Below are 19,823 nucleotides of genomic sequence, written 5' to 3' on the forward strand. Positions count from 1 at the left end.
TATGTCATTGCTGACATATTATAGTACCACACCTTTTAAACTTAATGCTTTCAGTTAAAATTTGGCTTCCAATTAAACCGGGAGCCATTCGCATATTTAAAGAATATAAATTTAATTTTTAAGTACAATAAGTTTTCTACATAATGAGTACAAATCAGAAACAAATACAAAAAAAAAATACTAGTCAATATGTACTTTACTTTATGGAACAACCTACCTACATACCAGCTGTGTGGTCTCCCCCTAATAGTATGAGCCAACCAGGAAGGTGCCTATTTTCTGCTATGATTTTGTGTTGTCTGGCTATATCGCAGGAATGGTTTATAGATCAGTTAGAAATTGTGTTAGTTTTTTTTTTCATGTCTTAGTTTGAATGTCCTCTCTTCAGAGGCTCTGCTTGACCACCCTGTTTAAAAGAGGCCTCCTCTAATTACTTTGTATTAAATCACTCTTCTAATTCTTTCCATAGCACTCTTGCAAATCTGTAATTATCTCCTTTTGCATTTGTTTATTTTCTGTTTCCCATTTAGAATATAAGCACTATGAGAGCTGGAAAATATGTTGGTCTTATTCTATACTGTATGCACAAAGCTTAATACAGTGCCTGGCACATAGTGGTTGATCAATAGATATTTGAGTGTAGATTTCTCTTCTGAATTATCTCTCTATTTTATGCTATATCTGAAAGCAAAATTTAAAACCAAACCCTGATGTTTATTACGTTTTGGCGTTGATATTTAATAACATACAATATTAAAATTGAATAGTTAACAGATACTTAACATAAGTTGTCAAACGTGATAAACAGTAAAATATAGGAAAATTTATTTTATGTCAAATGATATATTCCTATATTTTTTATAGCTTATTAGGTATGAAAAATGGACCTGTTTGGAACCAGCACAGAAGTTTAGAAATGTCTAGAAGTGAAGCCATCAAGAACTCATAGTAGTTTATTTGTACAAATCTGCAAATATTTTGTACCTTCAATATACTTGGAATTGGAGTTGCCTCAGGAGTCTCATTGTGGTTTTAATAATATACACCCAACTGTAACTATAACATAAAGCATGGACTACTTCAGGCCTTTTAATAATATATGTAATTGTTGTTATTAACCAAGTAAGAAAGTTACTTGAAGAGTAACGAAATGTGGCTGTTTTCAATAGAGATATTCCCATGTATGAGTGTGATTAGCACAGACTTGCTAAATCTCTCTCTGAGCCATCTGTGAGCACCTTCTTGGCTTAAAACAACACACACTAGCTTTGCTCCGTTCTAAGCAGTTTGTACCACAACTGTTATCTTTACTTAAACCTGGGAAGATTCTCAAGTGCCTGAAGCTTGGAAAGCCACCTTTCGCTAAGAATCTGATCTTTAAATAAAGAAAAAAAAAAGACTTCAATTAAATCAATGATCTCAAATGAGATTTTTTTGGCATAAATGTTGACCACAGAAATTCCCTTCCAATTTTAATGGGGAGAGGGGGGGAGATATATTAGCTTACTAATAACTTTAGAATACGTTCATGTGTTAACTTTTTCATGATGCAAAATAAGATTCCTAATAACTTGAGTATATTAGCTTGCTCTTTAATTCGATCCCAAGTTAGGGGGATGCAAATGCTCCTATTGCACTGGCCTCCTTGTGAGCTCTGAGTTCTGGCGAACCCACCATAGTGGAGAACTCACTGACAAAGACCTCACAGATGGTTTGTCCCTGCACTCAATAGTTGGAGGCCTAGCTCCTTATTGCAGCCCCAATACAATCTTTTCTAAAGAACCTGCTCTGACCAGAACATCCAACATGGAGTGTCAGGGAGATTGCCCTGCAGTAAAACTACCTAAGAAGTGCCTGGAGACCAGTGTAAATGCAATAGAGGCCTTCAAACCAATTCTAAAGTTCTAATAGACATAATAACAACCACTTTCCTTCCAAAGTTGCATGTTCTTAAAAACCTACACCTCAGAAATATTTAAAATGGGCTTGAATTTGATTGTGGTGTTTAGTTCTTCAAGCCCAGACTGAGTGTGGTTAGAAATCCTTTAATGTCATATTTGAAGTTTTTATTTTGAGGTATGCTTTGCCCACCATAAAATGCACCCAATTTAATTGCTGAGGGTAATGGCGTTCAGTAAGTTATAGAGTTGTGTACCAATCACACCAATCCAATGTTAGACATTTCTATCACTCCCAAAAAGATCCCTTGTGCATATTAAGTTTAGGGTTTTGTATTGGATTTTTTTCATAACTTTTCTGCATAAAAATAATATATTTGGAATAAAATGTTAAAATGTTAATAAACTTAACTCTGTTGGCATTCAGAGACAAATGATTAATTTTCCTACAAAAGTATGTACACTGAATCATGAAGAAACAGAAAATATGAACAGATTGACTAGTAAGAAGATAAACCTCTCAACAAACTAAAGTCCAGAACCAAGATAGCTTCACTAGTGAACTCTTCCGAACATTTAGAGAATGAATATGTTCCAAAAATAGAAGAGGAGGTAATACTTCCAAACTCATGTTACCCTGTTACCAAAACCAAACAGGGACACTATAAAAAAAGATCTCACTTATATTTGGAATCTATAAAGCAAAACAAAGCACCAAACTCAGATATAGAGAATAGATTAGTTGTTGCCAGAGAGAGGCAGGGAGTGTGGGTGAGTGGAATGGGTGAAGGTGGTCAAAAGATACAAACTTTCAGTTATAAAAGAAGTCCCAGGGATGTAATGTATAGCCTGGTGCCTATAGCTAGTAATATTCTAATGCATGTTTGGAAGTTGTTAAGAAAGTAAGTTTTAAAATTTCTCATCATAAGAAATAGAATTTATAATTGGCATGGTGATGGATGTTAACTAGACTTCCTGTAATGATCATCTTGCAATATATATAAAATATACAAATATCAAATCACTATACATGAAATGATTATAATGTTATATGTCAATTATATCTCAATTTTATTTATTTTTATTTTTTAAAATATTTTTTATTAATTTTTTACAGAGAGGAAGAGAGAGGGACAGAGAGTTAGAAATATCGATCAGTTGCCTCCCGCACATCCCACTGGGGATGTGTCCACAACCAAGGTACATGCCCTTGACCTGAATCGAACCTGGGATCCTTTGGTCCACAAGCCGATGCTCTATCCACTGAGCCACACCGGTTTCGGCAATTATATCTCAATTTTAAATACACTGGGGGGACCACATAGAATTCTGAAACAAATTTAAAATGTAGCATGAATAAGTAATATTGGCCTGCCCACACTGGAAGCCAGTTTCAACACGTGTGTAAATGGTGGCATAAACAGAATTTACAAATAGAAAATTTGGGATTTTCTAGCTCTATTAATCCATATTTATATTTCCCAGTCCAGCTAAACTTGGTCAATCTTGCCATATATTTATCAATTGATTTTTCCTTTTTCTTTTTAGTAATGCACTATTTTTTTTTCATGATTTCAAGACAATTGATGTTCTCTCACAGTATAACATTCTTCCATACCAGATTTGATTAAGCTTGTTTACCCAGGGTTCCTAGACATGGATTGCATCATTTATATATCGTTTATATACACACTAGAGGCCTGGTGCACGGATTTGTGCAGTGGGGTCCCCCAGCCTGACCTGCGGGGATCAGGCCAAAACTGGCTCTCTGACATCCCCTGAGCGGTCCCAGATTGTGAGAGGACACACCCTGGAATCAGGCTTCCTCCTCTCTGGTTCTGGGTGGGTCACCTAAGAACCACAGTTGCCAAGTCACCGCAGCTTGGCAGCTCCTGCTCTGAGCCTCTACCCCCTGGTGGTCAGTGCGCATCATAGCTACCGGTCAGGGTATCTGCCTTCTGGTGGTCATTGTGCCACCAGGGAGACAGTCTGATGGTTGGATGTTCACTTAGGCTTTTATATATATAGATCATTGTATATCACTAATGCACATTCTCTAACATAGGGGTGTCGAACTCAATCAGAGAAGGGGCCAAAATCTAAAATTCAGCCTAAATCGCGGGCCGAATGGTTTACTGAACAGTCATAAACTGACAATGTCATAAACTGACAGCGGAGTGCAGTGATGACAGCGTGGTGTGGGCCACATTGCAAGGCCTGGCGGGCTGGATTTGGCCCGCGGGCCTTGTGTTTGACACATGTGCTCTAACACATAAGAATCTTCCTCAGGGCTACTAACTTTATTTCTTCCTTCCTCCTAGGGGACCATAAGACATCATCCAGTCCCTTCTCTCTAGAGGCTCTGTTCTCCTGCCTCCTCTCATTATCTTATTCTTTCTTGCACCCTAAAAAAGAAACTCCCTCTATTGACTCAGAATTTTCCTTCTGATTCTTTTTTCCCCTTCAAAGGGTAGCATCCCTTGTTTTTATTTCTTTACCTCTACAGTTCAGCTTACAAAAAAAAAAAAGCTTCTATCTGCATACAAGCAATATGTTGTTTTAAAATCACTTAAACTCCTTAATTGCCTAATTCAATTAACACATATCCTTATCTTGTTGACCCCTTGGTGACACTTAATGTCTTGGACCTTTCCTTCCTTGTTGAAATTCTTTCATTCGTTTTCCACCATACCTGCTCCACAAATGTACCTTTTCCAACTTCACCATCCCTTTTCAGTGAGATCATAGTTGTTTTGTTTATTTATTTTATTTACTTATTTTTCATACTTTCTCAGTTTACAATTAAATGTTGCTCTCCAGAGCTCTGTCCTTGGTTCTGTTTTCAAGCTACAAAGTTTATCTGGGAAAACCAATCAATTCCTAGAGTTTTAGTTGCCACCTAGTCTATTATGATTCCATCTAAATCTTTAGCCTAAACTCCCTGCTGACCTCTAGACCTTATGTTTCTAGTTGTCCCCTAGGTGCCTTCTCCACCTATGTGTTATTAAGCTTTCTAAAATCTATTAGATCACTTCGGAGTTATTTTTTTTCAGGTCAGATGATTTGATGTTGTTTTTTATTTGTTAATAGAGTGCAAGATAAAGAGGTCAGTGCCTATTTAGTCAGGGGCACTGACCTCTTTATCTTTAGAGTGTCACATTAAAAAAAAAAAATGACTACAGCCAACACAACAATAGCTATCTGGTGTGAATGAATCAAAATTAGACCTATTTTTTTGTTGATAGATTGGAAAAAAAAACACATTTATTAGTGTGCCATAAACTTTTCGTAGTTTATGTTTGCCATAAGATGAAAAGGGTTGAAAATCACTGTTCTAGGCCCTAGAATCTAGGGCATTGAGACAGACACTAAGTACCTCTCATTACAGATTTCATTATATGAAGCAAACTGCATCTCACTTTCCTAATAGGCCTTAGATATTAACCCAATGGATTCTTTTCTTATGAGTAACTGAATGAATAGCAGAGACACTATATGTAGATTCAAAGTTTATTTTTTATCCTCAACTTTTAAGCAGAAGTCAGCTCTAATATTTAAAACATTTTGGAAAAATATGGCATTTATATATCATCTTTCCTTTGAAACACGACACTTATCACACTTGAGGGACCTCTGTAGTACCTGAGGGGTGATTTAAACAAGAGAAACAGGTCACAGAGAAGTTGACTAACTTGCCCCATATCATAGCTTTCAAGATATCATTATCATTCTATGCATACTCTGCCCCCACAAAATAATTTTCTAATTATCATTGAGTGACAAACTGCCAACTAGAGACAGAATTCTGTATGTAAAACTCAAGACTTATAGTCAGGGGACAAATAATATGTTGGGAAATTTCACGACATTGTATTATGACTCCCATTTCTGGCCCTCTTGGTTAGAACATTTAAGGTTGTACCATTTATCTCTTCTGAATTTCTCTTCCAATAATAATAGGCAGATGTATGAACACAGATTTTCTTTTTATAAGGGGCCCATTCATTCACCCATTTTGTATCATGCCGGAAAGAGAAGTTAAGGCCATTCCTTTCTATGTATTCGCCTCCCATTTTTCCAGCACGGGGTGCAGAACTCCTTTCATTTGCCAAAGGCCAAAAAGCCTGGATGGAGACTTGGGCGAGCCAAGCATTCATTACCAGCCACTTGGCCCATTTGCAGAAATACACAAAAAGTGTAGAATCCCTTAATTTTATCCCCTCCTAATCTTTTCACTTGGAAATGGGCTGCTCGAGCGAATGTTGTTTTTCTCTCCGGAGCCATGTGTGAAAGAGCGATTAACACTCGCTCGACAAACCCCTTCCCGGGCCATTTGGGAGCTGCACCACGCGTTCACACCCGGGTCCAGCCCGTTTCGCCTTCACGCGCAGCCTTTTTGTTTTTGCGGCGGCGATCGGGGCCGAGAGGGGCGGGGAGGGAGCGAACCCCTCCATGGGCAGCAGGCCTGGGGAGGCTATATAAGCTGCGCTGGGCCCGGGCCCGGCTGGTGAAGGAAGGGGCAGGCTTTCCCACGAGCTGGCCGGGGCCCGCTGCGCCATGGAGACCGCGGAGCGCGCGCACCGCTGCCGCCTGCAGCCCGCGGCCCCCGACGGCCCCGCGCGGCCCGGGAGCGCGGACTCTGGGTACCGCCCTGACCGCCCTGCACTTCCTTTCCCGCATCCCTCCGGCCCAGCCCGTGCCTCTCCAGCTCCTCCTCTCCGCCCCCGCCCTCCACTCCCCTTCCCTCCCCACCCCTTCCCCGCGGTCCAAGCTCGGCTGCGATCGGTTCTGCCGAGTCTGGGCTCACGTCTCCTGTGCGCGCCTTTGCTCCCCACCCCGCAGATCCGGAGGCTTCTGGAGGCCGTGGGTGGACGCGCGAGGAAAGCAGGAGGAGGAGGAGGGCGCCCCGCACCACGCCGGGGAGGTGGTGAGTGAGCCGCGCGTGTCTGGCCGCGCCTCCGGAGGGGCCACTCCGGGGCTGGGGACGCCGGCCCGAGGGAGACACGCGCCCGGCCAGCCCCTCGCTTAGGATCGCGCTCGCCTGTGGTCCTACCCGTGGCCGTGTTGGTGCTGATGAGAGCAATTGCGACACGGGGATCGGGCCAAAAGCGAGGCTTGCAAAGAGCCCTGGGGTCACATTCCCTGAGGGTGCGAGGGACGCTTGGCCGCGCGCGGGTTTCCAGATTCTAGAAAGAGGTGAGTGATAACTCTGATTCATCTCCTTGCGTCCCCAGATGCCCTGGATGACCGAAGCCTCTGGAAAGCTTTCGGGATACAGGCACCCAGTTAGGTGAGTGACAGGCCAAACCTAAGGTCTCCTGCTGCTCCAGCCCCTGGAGAGAGCAGGAGACTTTGTATAGCCCAGCTCAGCAGCTGGTCCTGCCTTTTTTTTTTTTTTTTTTCTTTTTTTTTTCTGTTGGAAAATCCTGTAGATAGTATCTTCAGGGTTACTTTGTCTTCCCAATCCCAGGGGTCTTTTACTCATGGAAATGAAAAATGTAGGCGCTCACACTCTCCCTTAGAAGATCTGTTAAATCAGTAAAAGCTTAAGGAATCGTGTACAAATAGGGAGAGTGAATGATGATACAGTAAAAGTTGAACGTTGACATCGTGTGCCTGCAAAAGTTGTTTGTTTGTTTTTTTAAGGTTAAGGGGTCCCAATGCAATTGACTTCACGCCAGGCAAAGTGTGCACTAGTATATTCTTATCCTCCTGCCAACCAGAAGGAAGAAAGATGTTCACAGTTGCAGTTTTCTAGCAAACGGAGCAGAGTGAGCTTGCCACCCGGAGGAGAAGATAGAAATGTGATGAACATTCTAAAGGCCCCTAAGGGTCATAAAAGGGATCACAAGCTGTAGGGCATCAGAATGAGGAGCTAGTTTCCTATTCTAATCACAGGAGGCCCACCTTTCTGTAGGATTCTCTGTAGCTTTTATTCTGGTATCATAACTTTCAAGATATCATTATCATTCTATGCATACTCTGCCCCCACAAGATAATTTTCTAATTATCATTGAGTGACAACTTGCCAGCTAGAGACAGAATTGATATCTTTGCAGTTTGCCTGCTTCAGAGAGCTGTTAGGTGACGAGCTATATGAAGTTTGTAAGATATGCATGTGTTTATAAATAACACGTTGCTTAATTTCCTACCATGTGCTAGCACTAGTGCAGGACACAGGGGGGAAAAATGATCAGGGGCCCCTGGGAAGTGTTGTGAGAGAGTTCAATTTGGTCAGTGTTACACTTCAGGGAGTAGGGAAGAGTCAGAGAAGTGTATTGTGGTCTTCAAGTCAGCCAAATGACTGCAGGTGCGGAAGGCATGGCCAGAAGAAACAGCGTAGGGAGAGAGATAACAGGGCCATGGGACAGCATGGCTCCTCTGGGAGCATCAAGTTGCTGGAATTTGGGAAGCCAGCGGCCAGATCTTGTGCACCTTGGTACAGAGTTTTGTCCTGGTCCTGTAGGTAGTATTGGGGATCACTCAAAGGATTTTAACCAGAAGAGTAGTGTGATCAGACTTATATTTCAGAAAAATCACAGAGGAAATGGTATATACTATTATAGTAGTCTTAGGACGCCAATGTGAAATTGGAAGTCGTTGCTGCTGTTCAGACAAGAATGATAAGGAGCCATTCTCAGGCTTTGGAGGTGGAATGGGACTGGGTGAGTTTAGGGTATAGCTAGGTGACAGTAGGTTTAGGCTTATATTGGCTATGGTAGATGAAGAAGAGGTAAAAAGACAGAATGGCTCTCAAGTTTGTGGCTGATGACCAGGTTGAATGCTGTATTAATATATTGAAATTAGGGCTAAAACAGATTTGGGAAGCAAGATAATGGGTCCAGTTTCCATTTATGGTATTTAATGTGCCTACAGGGCATCCCAGTGGCAATGTCCATTAGGGAATTGCATATATAATTCAGGGACTCATCATCAAGTTCTTAAGTGGAAAGGCAGACTTGGGAGTTTTGGTAAATGAACAGTTGGAGAGATCATGGCAGTGGGTCAGGTTATTCTGAGAAGTCAAAGAAGGGAGATGATCACTTGTGATAAACCATGGGGGAAAGCCAACACCTAACTGTATATAAAGAAAGAAGCTCCACAAAGGAGACAGAGAAGACTTATTCAGAAGGGGGAATTCAGGAATGTATGGGGTGCCTGGAAGAAAAATGGCCAGTGAGACATTCTGGGGAGGATATGATAGCAATTAAACAAGCTTCTTTGGGTTGAGCAATTCCAGTAACACATTAAAAAATCAATTTGTTTCATATATCAGCAATTCTTTTCTATTCTGAACTACTATAGAATTATGTTTGTACTTCTCTTAGGTTTATTTTACTTTTAAAATTTTCTATCTTGAGTAGTATTGTGTGTTTCTAATTCTTTTTACCCAATTGTCAACTTCTTGAGGATAAGAATTGTGATTCATTCCTCTTTGAATTATGAGTTATATCCGGCATAAGAAAGCACTGAAATATCTACTGAATGACTGCATCATTAATGGTTACTAATTTGACATCAATGTTATTAACTATTTTGTACCACATTGCTAAAACAGTTATAAACTACATTGCCTTTTTTTTTTTTCCTTTTAAAATGGAGTATACTGAGCATAATGTACCATCTCCTTGTTAGAGTCACTATTACATGAGTTCATGGGCTAGTTACTCTGATATGACTACACTGTTGTTGGACATTCAGCCTTATCCCTGCTCTTTTCCTTTCCATGGATGAAAACTAATAGATCAGATGGCAAGTTTGGTATTTTTCAAAAATTTGAAATTATGAGATAAACATGTTTACATGCGAATTATTTGTATGAAACTAGTGTCATTCTCATTCTCAATATGGTGTCCCAAATTTAATTGGATGGGGAAAGGGAAGGGAGATGGAATCAAGATTGGGCTCAGAGGTAGCCTTGGTGTACCTCAAGTTGTGAGTGCATAAGCAAACTTTAAAAAATATTGCTTTTTGTACTTTTCTGAACTTACATTGGCTACTTCTGTAAGAGTTAAATGTGTGAGCTTTAAGCAAGATTCTAGGTAATTTCTATAAGGGCATAACATTTTATTGTGTGTGTGTGTGTGTGTGTGTGTGTTTTTTAAGGTGTCTGTCAGAATTTTTAGTGTAATGGTAGGATTCATTTTTCTCCCCTAAGAAATTTGGAAATTTGAAGACAAGCCTGTTGTTGTTTTTTAAAAGAATAAATATATCGCCGAAACTGGTTTGGCTCAGTGGATAGAGCTTCAGCCTGCGGACTGAGGGGTCCCGGGTTCCATTCCGGTCAAGGGCATGTTCCATTCCGGTTGTGGGCACATCCCCAGTGGGGAGTGTGAAGGAGGCAGCTGATTGATGTTTCTCTCTCATCGATGTTTCTAATTCTCTATCTCTTTCCCTTTTTCTCTGTTAAAAAAATCAATAAAATATATTTTAAAAAAAAGAAAAAAGGAAAAAAGAATAAATATATATATAATGCCTGAAGTAAGCTAAATATTGATCTTAGGTTTACACAGGGTTCAGTGTGAATTTGTTTGACTCAATTTACAACTTGGATAAAGATTTAAAATAATCAGTTATTGATACTTTGGCAAGTAGACTCTATCAAAGCTGTGAAAGTAGCACTTTTAAACCTATGTCTTAAGACTGTGTTTAAGGGCATAAATTAATTGTTCAAAATACATGGAGTTCTTGACTTTGAACATTTCATGAGTATAAAGATTCTAAATATAAAAAAGATAAAGTGTATTATGTTGTCTGCTTTTTTCAGACTATTTTGGCCAAAATCAAAGTGTTATGATTACTTATATCAAGAAGCAGAAGCTCTCCTGAAAAATTTTCCAATTCAAGCCACAATTTCATTTTATGAAGATTCTGATAGTGAAGATGAAATTGAGGAACTGATGTGCGAAAATTAATCTGATTAGTTGCTTTTGATGATATAAGCATTTGTAGGATTTTAATTTAGTGTGCAAATGTATCATAATTCTTTAAATTTATTTATTTGTATGTAAATTATTAATAAAATGAATATTTTGTAAGTACTATAGTAGTTGGGCCTTTTTTAAAAATCCCTACACTGTTATTCAATGCTGGAATTTAAAAGTAGGTGCCATTTGCAAATATCTTGATTGTACTGTAAACATTTGGAGCTTATAAAAGATCATTTTGATCTCAAACTAGGAAGTTTATCTTCAGTAATAATTTTGTAAATATTTAGTTATATTTTTGCATAGAATGACAATATTTTCAAACTAAATCTTATAACGTCTGCTATTTCCTATTGATTTCCATTGGATATTATAGTTACAGATGAATATTATTTGATAATGAAGAAAATCACCTTATGTCCCTATTACAATTATTGTTATGTATTTGCTAGCAGATGGTGAAAGGCATTTTAAATCATTGTCTGTAATTGAGAATGGTAATTAGTGTCAGGACTATTAAATTTTAGGCATTTTAAAGGAATGATGAGTCAAGCAATTCTCTCTTTAACACTCTTCTGCTATCCTTAAATCCAGTAGTAAAATAGCATGGGTGTTCAATACTTACGGCAGTACATTGAGGAATCCCCAGAATTAAAATGTTTAAATGGGCATTACTTAAATGGAGTCTAAAAAGGGCAGCCGAAAGGTCAGAGTTTGATAGTATTTTTTCTACTTTCTGTCCAAGGGAGAATTTGGGCAGATAAGAAACATTCTCCAACAATATCACTTTCCTTTGCTCTAGTTTTCTGCTCTGATATTCTCATGAAATCACTTTCTTATGGAAAGAGAAATAAGAAATTCTCAGTGTTTATTGTTTTAAAGTAGATTTATAGAAGAATACAATTATTTTAATGTGAGAGAAAAAGAGTACTTTGCAAGGTAAAGGTAATAGAATAAACTATAGAAATGAATGAAGTTCCTTTTAGCTCAAATACAATTTTTTTCACAATATTCATTTCAATTGCAAATAAAGAATGTTTCTGGGATATTTCAGAATGATAATAAGCAGAGGCAAAGGTCTGTGATTGGTTATATAGCTAAGAAATGCCTCTTACTTGAATGGCTACTTATATCCCCTCACTTTCTCTTCTAATTAAAGAAAAAAAATAACAGACATTAATTTACAGGCACTTTAAAGACAAGGCAATTGAAATAGAGCAAGTTCAAATCATAGTTCACACTCAGGAAAAACTATTAATGGAATAAGGATGTGGAGAGTTATTTAGAACTATATTTCTTCTGAAAACTTTCTCCCTTCACTGCATTCTGTCCTCAGGATGTGTGTGTTCCCCAAGGAAAATACTCACCAGGTCTCCAATCTGAAACCTAGAGATTTAAAGACTGTTGTTTGAGTACTTGGTGTTTGTGCTTCTCATCAATATGTTGGAATAGATTGAAGAACCACTGCCATTTATTGAGTGCCTTCTTTTATTTTTTTCTTTATTGATTAAGGTATTACATATGTGTCCTTATCCCCCCACTATAATATGATGTATCTCAAAATCATCATGCTGAATGAAAAAAGCTGGGTGCCACCAAAGAGTGCATATTTACATGATGCCATGCATTCAGAATTCAAGAAAATACAAATTAATTTGTATACCCAATGATATGTATGAGGGCCTTCCTTTGACCAGGCACTGTCTTATACAGTTTACGTCATCTTATTTAATCCTTACTAAAACATAAATTCATTATGCAGATGGGAAACTGAGGGATTGATAGACTAAAGTACCCTGCATAAGGCTGCTCTAATGCAGAGGTACCTGACTTTTACATACTGCAATTGGGGGTTTGCTGCGTCAGTATACAATTCCTTGTATCTTTCAGGGAAGGCAGGAAGTTAGATGAAGAGGAAAAACTCATAAACAGGTGAATGGAGCAGAAGACTTTACTAATGTCTTTGACTCATAAAGTCAGTCACTAGCGATGGTTCTTAAAGGAGAAGTCTTCACCCCACAGGAGTGTGGCTGTTTGCATTTGACACCTTGGCTTTTAAAGCTTCTCCTTCCAGTACAGCTTGGTGCCTTAGAGGAGAGGGTTTCAGAGAAATCAAAATTCTAAGTTGTATAATGCTAGTAGAGCTTGTTTCACAGTGGACAGACACTCGTGGGTGTGTCTGCAAGCATTTGGTCTTAGACTCGGTCAGCACCAAGGCTAAGGAACAGTTTCACTCTCTTTATCTTAAGCAGAATAGCTGTCACGTCCTTGAGGTGCTGAAGTTCAGGCAGAACTAACGGAGCATGCGTACTCCGTTCCCCCTCCCCGGCCTCTCCCCAGCTACCTCCCTGTCCATCACGTTGGCCCCGCCCCCGGCGGCTGGACGTGCTGCGTCACGGCGCGCCTCACCCCGGGCGACCCCGGAAGTGGGTCGGGGGCTTGGCCTCTGCCCGGCCCCAGAGCCGGAGCGGGAGGTGTAACTCCGGAGGGATCCGGCCGAGCGATCCTGTCCAGCGGCGGACCCCGGGCGGGGCCCGGGCCTGGGTCCAGGATGCTGAACATCCCGTCTCAGGCCTTCCCCGCCCCCAGCTCGCAGCAGCGCGTCGCCTCCGGGGGGCGTAGCAAGGTAAGCGGCCGGCACCCGCGGGCGTTTTGTGTTACCGCTCAGCCGGTTCTCCGCTTCCTCCCTTCTCCCACCCCAAGTTCTAACAGTCGGCCCTTCCTTTCCTAGTTCCTTTTCCTTTTCCTCTTCCTGATCCCATGCTGCCTCCAGCCCTCCAACTCTCCTAACCGCCCTCTCACCTCCTAGGCGCTCTCCTTCCCAGCCTTTATCCCGATCTGTCAGTTCCCTCTTCCAAGTCTCCCCGCGAACGACATTCACATGTAAGCGATAGGCCTGGCCCTGTGCTTCCTGAGGAAGGGACTGAGGATTAGCTTTCTTCCCTTAACCTATCCTCCTCTCTGGCCTTTTGTTCTCTTTCTGAGGGAGTTCTCAGTGATGTGGGGTCCAGCGGAGGGGAAAGGTTGGGCGGTGGAGACAGTGAGCGGTGACTATCCCTGCAGGGGTGGGCGGGGACTCCCCGAGCTAGGGGAGATGGGAGAAGGGAGACCACCTGTCTGCAAACCTCCTGTGTCAGGAGACTTATCCAAGTCATACTGCCCTTCTTTCTTCCCTGATACTTCAGTTTTTGTTTTTGTTTTTGTTTTGTGTGTGTGTGTGTGTGTGTGTGTGTGTGTGTGTGTTTTAACCACTGCCTTTTCTACTGATAACACTTGATGACTTTGAAGCGAATATACTCTTTAAGTTTTTGTTGAACATAAGTTACTGTTAACAACAGGTGGAATACAAGTGTATTTTGCATTTGCAAAACTTAATAAAATCGTCTCCTTTGCTCGTTGCAACATGAATTGCTTGCTCTTGTTATTTGTTAGTTCCTCATTCTGTAACCACATTGTGTTTTGTTTTTGAGACTTCCACCTGCTTGGACCACTCCTTTTTCATTTCTGGGCTCTTGGGTCTCAGCATCATTTGGGATCTCTCTCTCTCTCTCTCTCTCTCTCTCTCTCTCTCTCTCTCTATATATATATATATATATATATATATATATATATATATATTTTTTTTTTCCCTCCACTAAGACCTGGAGTTTGACTCTAGATCTGAATTATGGATTCAGGGATCTGTACCTTTCATTAGCTTTTCAGAAATCTGTAAACCCAACTATAGTAATAGTACAGCTGAGATTTATTCAATGCTTACTGATGGCCATGTATGTTCTAAATGTTCTCAATGCTTTACTTGTATTAACCCGTTTAACCTTTACAATGATCCTATGAAGTGCATGCATGCATTTGTTATCTCCATTTCACAGAAAAGGAATCTGGTGAAGAATGTTGCCTTAGATCTTACAGGCTTGATGTGATGTGACTCTGTGGCTGTGGTTTTTTATTTATTGCTCCACATATCATCCAGCCATTTAATTATTTGCCCCCTCTTCCTTGATATCTGACCTGTTTCTCTTCTTAGGCTGTAAGGAGGGGCTATAGGGTCAAGCCTCGGACTGACCTGTGGCAGGGCCATATACAAGTCCCAGCTTGAAAGGCAGAGCCCTCCTAGCACAATTAATCTTGACCTTAGTCCTTCCTTGTTCATAGATAGGCTGTGGGAGGTGCCGCAAGTGCTGCCAAAACAAGGCTTGAGTAAGAAACTGGCAAGAACATTGTAAACATGTTGACCACTCCCCTTGTTTTGCTTTGTGTGCTCTGACTATAAAATAAAGCTTCAGCTTACAGGCTGTGTCACTGTTTCCTCATCCAGGCAGTGATCCACCTGGCCCCAACTGTATTCTCCTGTCTGTTTTCCCAGAGAAAGAATTTATGCCCTTCTCCTGCCCTTCTCCATTTAAGCTACTAGTCATTTTCTCGATATCAATTTAAAGGACACAATTTAGAGGCAAAGACAAAAGATTCACAGGTGGTGATGGCAAGAGTGAATCTTTGGGTCCAAAAAGAGAACAAAATAAGATTATTATGCAACTCAAAGGGAAGATAAGATTGTGGTGTTGTTTTTTTTGTGTTTTTTTCTTCCTTTGTGAAACAAGCTACTCTTGAACATGTTAGAAGCTGTGTCAGGATTGTATGAAATGGTTAGACTGAGAAATAGAACCTAGTTGGGGAGATTGTATATCATAATAGTTAAAAAGCACAGACTTAAAAAAATATGTTTTTATTGATTTCAGAGTGGAAGGGATAGGGAGAGATAGAAACATCAGTGATGAGAGAGAATCATCAATTGGCTGCCTCCTGCATATCTTCCACTGGATTGAGCCCAAAACCCAGGCATCTGCCCCAATTGGGAATCAAACTGCGAACTCCTGGTTCCACTGAGCAACACCAGCTGGGCAAGTACAGACTTTCCAACGAGAAAGACCCAAGACCCAGATTCTTTTCCCAGCTCTACTACTTAACCTTTTTGACTCAGGTGTAAATGGAATGACAGTACCCATTTTATAGGGTTGTTTATAGGATTAAATGAGATAATGTTTCTCATAGCACAGTCTTGGTATACTGAAAGCACTCACTAAATGTAACTAAATACCTCTCATCTTTTATTTAATATCAAGGATTGTTGTGTACAACCCTTAGCACAGTGGCTGGCTAAAGTATAATATGCACTCAGTATTTGATAGCTATTATATTTCTACCAACACTAGTAAATAAATATTTACTGAGAACCAACCTTATTCTACAGATAGGTCTCTATTTTCAAGGAGTTTAGTCTAGAAGGCTTCATGGATAGTAAACAGGCAGTTATAAATGCCATAAATACTGCAATAGTGTGTTATGATAAGTTGGGGTCAGAGAAGGCTTCTGGAGGAAATGATGTCTGTGGTGGAGATCCAGGCATGGAGTAAGTGTTTCATTGCAGTCAAGGAGTCTGTTTCTATTTTCCCATTTAGCTAAAACATATAAATGGGAAGGAGTAAAAGTTAAACCATGGAGCTAGTGAGGTAACCACTATAGGAAATTTAGAGGCATCATTATAAGGTAATCTGGGGAGCCACCAAAGGAGGAGGGAGGGCCCATGATTAGATTGGCATTTTCAAAAGATTGCTTTTAACTACTACCATGTAGAATGTGGAATCCATACAGACAAGAGAGACAAGTGAATTTGGTTTGGGATGGGAAAGATCATAATATTACACTTTACTTTGTTTATTGGGAACAGAAGACCTAGAAAGATTCAGTGATGGTAAGATGAGATGATGTAGGTTGATAGGAAGGAATGTAAAATTGGAAAGGCACCATAGACCTGTAAACTTGGTTATTTTGGGGGTAAATAAATGCCTGAAATAGGTAAGACTCAGGGGAGTGGGGTATATACATGTCTTAGCTGTTCTGGCTGCTATAACAACATACCATTGGCCAGGAGGCAGATAAACAATAGAAATTTATTTCTCAAGGTTCTGCAGGCTGGGAAGTTCAAGATCAATGCTCTAACCAATGGCCAATTCTGTGTCTCATGAAGGCCTCATTCCTGTTTCATAGCTGACTTTTCCCTTGTCTTCAAAGGGCTGAGGCATCTCTTCCAGGCCTCTTTTATAAGGACCTTGATCCCATTCATGAAGATACTACCACATCACCTACCAAAAGCATCACTTCCTAATTACCATCACATTAGAGTTTAGGATGTCAACATAAGGATTTGGCTGAGGGTTGGGAGGCACAAACATTCAGTCTCTAACATTAAACTTTCTTGAATGTGTCTGCTTTTACATTAAACATCCCTCTGGTCCCATGTTACAAACTAGTTACTATACAAGTTTTGATAGTAGTCCTACTCCATAGGGATGTCTGGGAAGTTTATACTGGGTTGTCTTAACTGGTTAGAACACTAATAAATACCTCTCATCTAAAAGTTTTAAAAATTTATTTTGGGGAAAAACACAAACACAAATACAAGAAACCAAACATCCCATTATAAATCATCTGGGCAAGGGTAGGTAAACTTTTCTGCAAAGGGCCAGATAATAAATATGTTAGACTTTGAGGGCCACATAAGTATTCAGTCTCTTCACCACCACCCATGTGAAAATTATCCTTAGCTCAAGGGCTATATGGAAGCAGGCATGGGCTGATTTACCAGTCCCTTGCTTATAGTGTTACAGTGTTATTTTCCATTATTTGATAACCTTTGTTTTTCAGTGAATTCTTGGAAAATTAATTGCTGCTTAGTGATTTCCAGTGTTCTGTGTATATTAACAATAAAAAAAAAAAAAACAACCAATTTTAGCCAGTTGTTTATATTTTCTTCTGTCAAATCTCTCTTGATTTTTAAGGCAAAGAAATTTTGGTCTAAATTGGTAAGTGACTATAACATATTAGTGACAGAGCCAGGACCAAAAGCTGTTTTCTGACTCCACGATTAATACAGTTCATGCTACCATTACGATGAACATTTGTGTGACAGAATTTCTAAGCCCTGCCTCATAGCCCAGGAATTTTATATAATGTTCTGTCTATAATTCTTGTTGTAAGAAAATGATTTTGACAGTCTCCTAAAGCTGTAAAGTATATTTGTAAAATTGTTAGATTTGCATTTTCTTATTCTTTTGAATGGGAATAAGAGTAATGAAGTAGCCTGAAGACAAGCAGCAGGAGGAAAGAAAAAGCAACTAACTTAAAGAAGCCACATATAATTCTTCCCTGTTCCTTTTTTAGGTACCTCTAAAACAGGGCAGAAGTCTTATGGATTGGATTAGACTGACCAAAAGTGGAAAGGACTTAACAGGATTAAAAGGCAGGTTAATTGAAGTAACTGAAGAAGAACTTAAAAAACACAACACAAAAGATGATTGTTGGATATGCATAAGAGGTAGGTGGTATTTATGAAGTACTGCAAAAAACGTTGGGTGGGCCTTCCTGTTGTAATGCTTCCTGTTATTTGATTCACAAGTAGATAATAAAAATGTGCCCTATGCTGGGTAATAAGTTTTATAATTCCAAATTTGGGCAGTATTTCTTCCTTCTTTACCAGTTTATATAGTATCCACACTATGTCCTCTTTTAAAGAAAAGAAGTGTTTGCCAGGCAATTTAATACCAAAGTAGTAAAATTACTCTGTAACACCTAGTTTATAAAGAATAGTGTTCCACCTTAGTGCTTTATAACAGAATTATGTCAGAAAAATGTCTCTGAGAATCTAAAGTAAATCAAAGCCCATATTAAAGCCCGATCTTTAGTTCTCACTTATAGCCATCTTTATAATTTAAAGTATGTTTCTTAGCAATATTAGTTACCTGATTTTTCTAGCCTATAGCAATTTAGAAGCTTCAAATTAGAAATGAGTGGATTAAAGAAGGTGAGCAGGAATATAAGAGGGTGGCTGGTAAAAGCAGACTTTATGGTATCTAACAGCCTGACAACTATATTGGAGTGAAATAATAAAAGGGCACAGAACTGTAACAATAGGCCTTCATAGCAGTGTTCTCCAGTCACTCAGACGTGGTTAAATATGTCCGCTATTCTCTGTTGAAAATGTGTCATTTATTGCTATTACCACAATTGCAAATTTGTTGTTGTATAATTTAGGTGTATTGTCAGTCATACTAATTACACTAACCTTTATGAAGACAGGGACACTTATTCCATACAGGCCCTGCCTTAGAGTTTCAATTGTAGTAGGAGAAGATAAATGACTATTTGACAAGTCTGAGTGAAGTGCCCTCAAAGGGCTGTAAAGAAAGTGGTATCAGATTGAAGAGAGGGAGGCATGTGGGTTAGGAAAACCAGAGATACTTCATGGTAGAGATGAACTTTGAAGTGACGGACAGGATTTCATCAGGAAATGAGGAGGAGGTACATCCAAATAGAGGGAAAGATCTCAACAGGAGAACAGACCCAGGAAAGTCTGAGGTATGTGCTGGAGCTTGGCTAACTAACTGGTGGAGAACTATAAGAAAGAGGACTACAAAGGAGTGTTAGGCCAGGTTGTGGAGGACCTGGAAAGCCAGGCTGAGGAATGTGTTCTTAGTTTAGACAGCGCTGTGAGTTACGGGAGGTTTTGAATGTGGGGACAGTGTGATCAGAGTGTGCCTTGGGAAGACCAGTTTGGTGGCGGTGTAGTCAGTTGAAATGAGACTAGGAAGGCATTTAGCTCCGTACAGAAGTTCAGATGGCAGTAGGTGAACCAGGATTTTGACAAAGACAGTGAAGAGTTATAGGATGAATGTGAGACAGGTTACTGTAATTTCTAACAGGATCCTAAATGAAAGTAAAAGAAAGCACATGACTAAACGTAACTATCTTAGCTGTTCTAATTTAAAATATTAATTCCTTAAAGGGGGGATGTGTGCCAACGTTAGCTTTACAGGTCAGAAATAATGTTTGGACTCCAGTTTTAATCAAAGCTGTAGAGTTGAGAAGCAAAGTATTATAGTATCTTTTTTTTTTTTTAAGTTTTAAATTTTTTATTTACTTTAACAACTGACCCATTTTT

At 39.7% G+C, this 19,823-nt stretch overlaps 2 protein-coding genes across 5 annotated transcripts in view; both read left to right on the forward strand.

Annotated features, from left to right (window-relative positions):
- Positions 1-5,519: 5,519 nt before the first annotated feature.
- On the forward strand, positions 5,520-10,939 carry RIPPLY2 (ripply transcriptional repressor 2). Its single transcript, XM_084890637.1, has 4 exons — positions 5,520-6,541; positions 6,741-6,825; positions 7,133-7,188; positions 10,666-10,939. The coding sequence occupies exons 1-4, from the start codon at positions 6,456-6,458 to the stop codon at positions 10,811-10,813; spliced, it is 375 nt and encodes a 124-aa protein (XP_084746763.1). The 5' UTR covers positions 5,520-6,455; the 3' UTR covers positions 10,814-10,939.
- Positions 10,940-13,216: 2,277 nt separating this feature from the next.
- Positions 13,217-19,823, forward strand: part of CYB5R4 (cytochrome b5 reductase 4) — a 52,993-nt gene continuing 46,386 nt past the window's right edge. For 2 of the 4 annotated variants that reach the window (XM_084889147.1, XM_084889146.1), the window contains exons 1-2: positions 13,238-13,451; positions 18,047-18,200. In XM_084889147.1, the coding sequence (XP_084745273.1) occupies positions 13,377-13,451; positions 18,047-18,200 (229 nt within the window). In that variant the 5' untranslated portion in view covers positions 13,238-13,376. Of the gene's footprint in view, positions 13,452-18,046; positions 18,201-19,823 lie in introns of all 4 variants that reach the window. The other 2 variants (XM_084889148.1, XM_084889149.1) reach the window with 2 other exon arrangements.

The sequence above is a fragment of the Pipistrellus hanaki genome (genome assembly GCF_964339955.1).
Source record: "Pipistrellus hanaki genome assembly, chromosome: 7".
Taxonomy (NCBI): domain Eukaryota; kingdom Metazoa; phylum Chordata; class Mammalia; order Chiroptera; family Vespertilionidae; genus Pipistrellus; species Pipistrellus hanaki.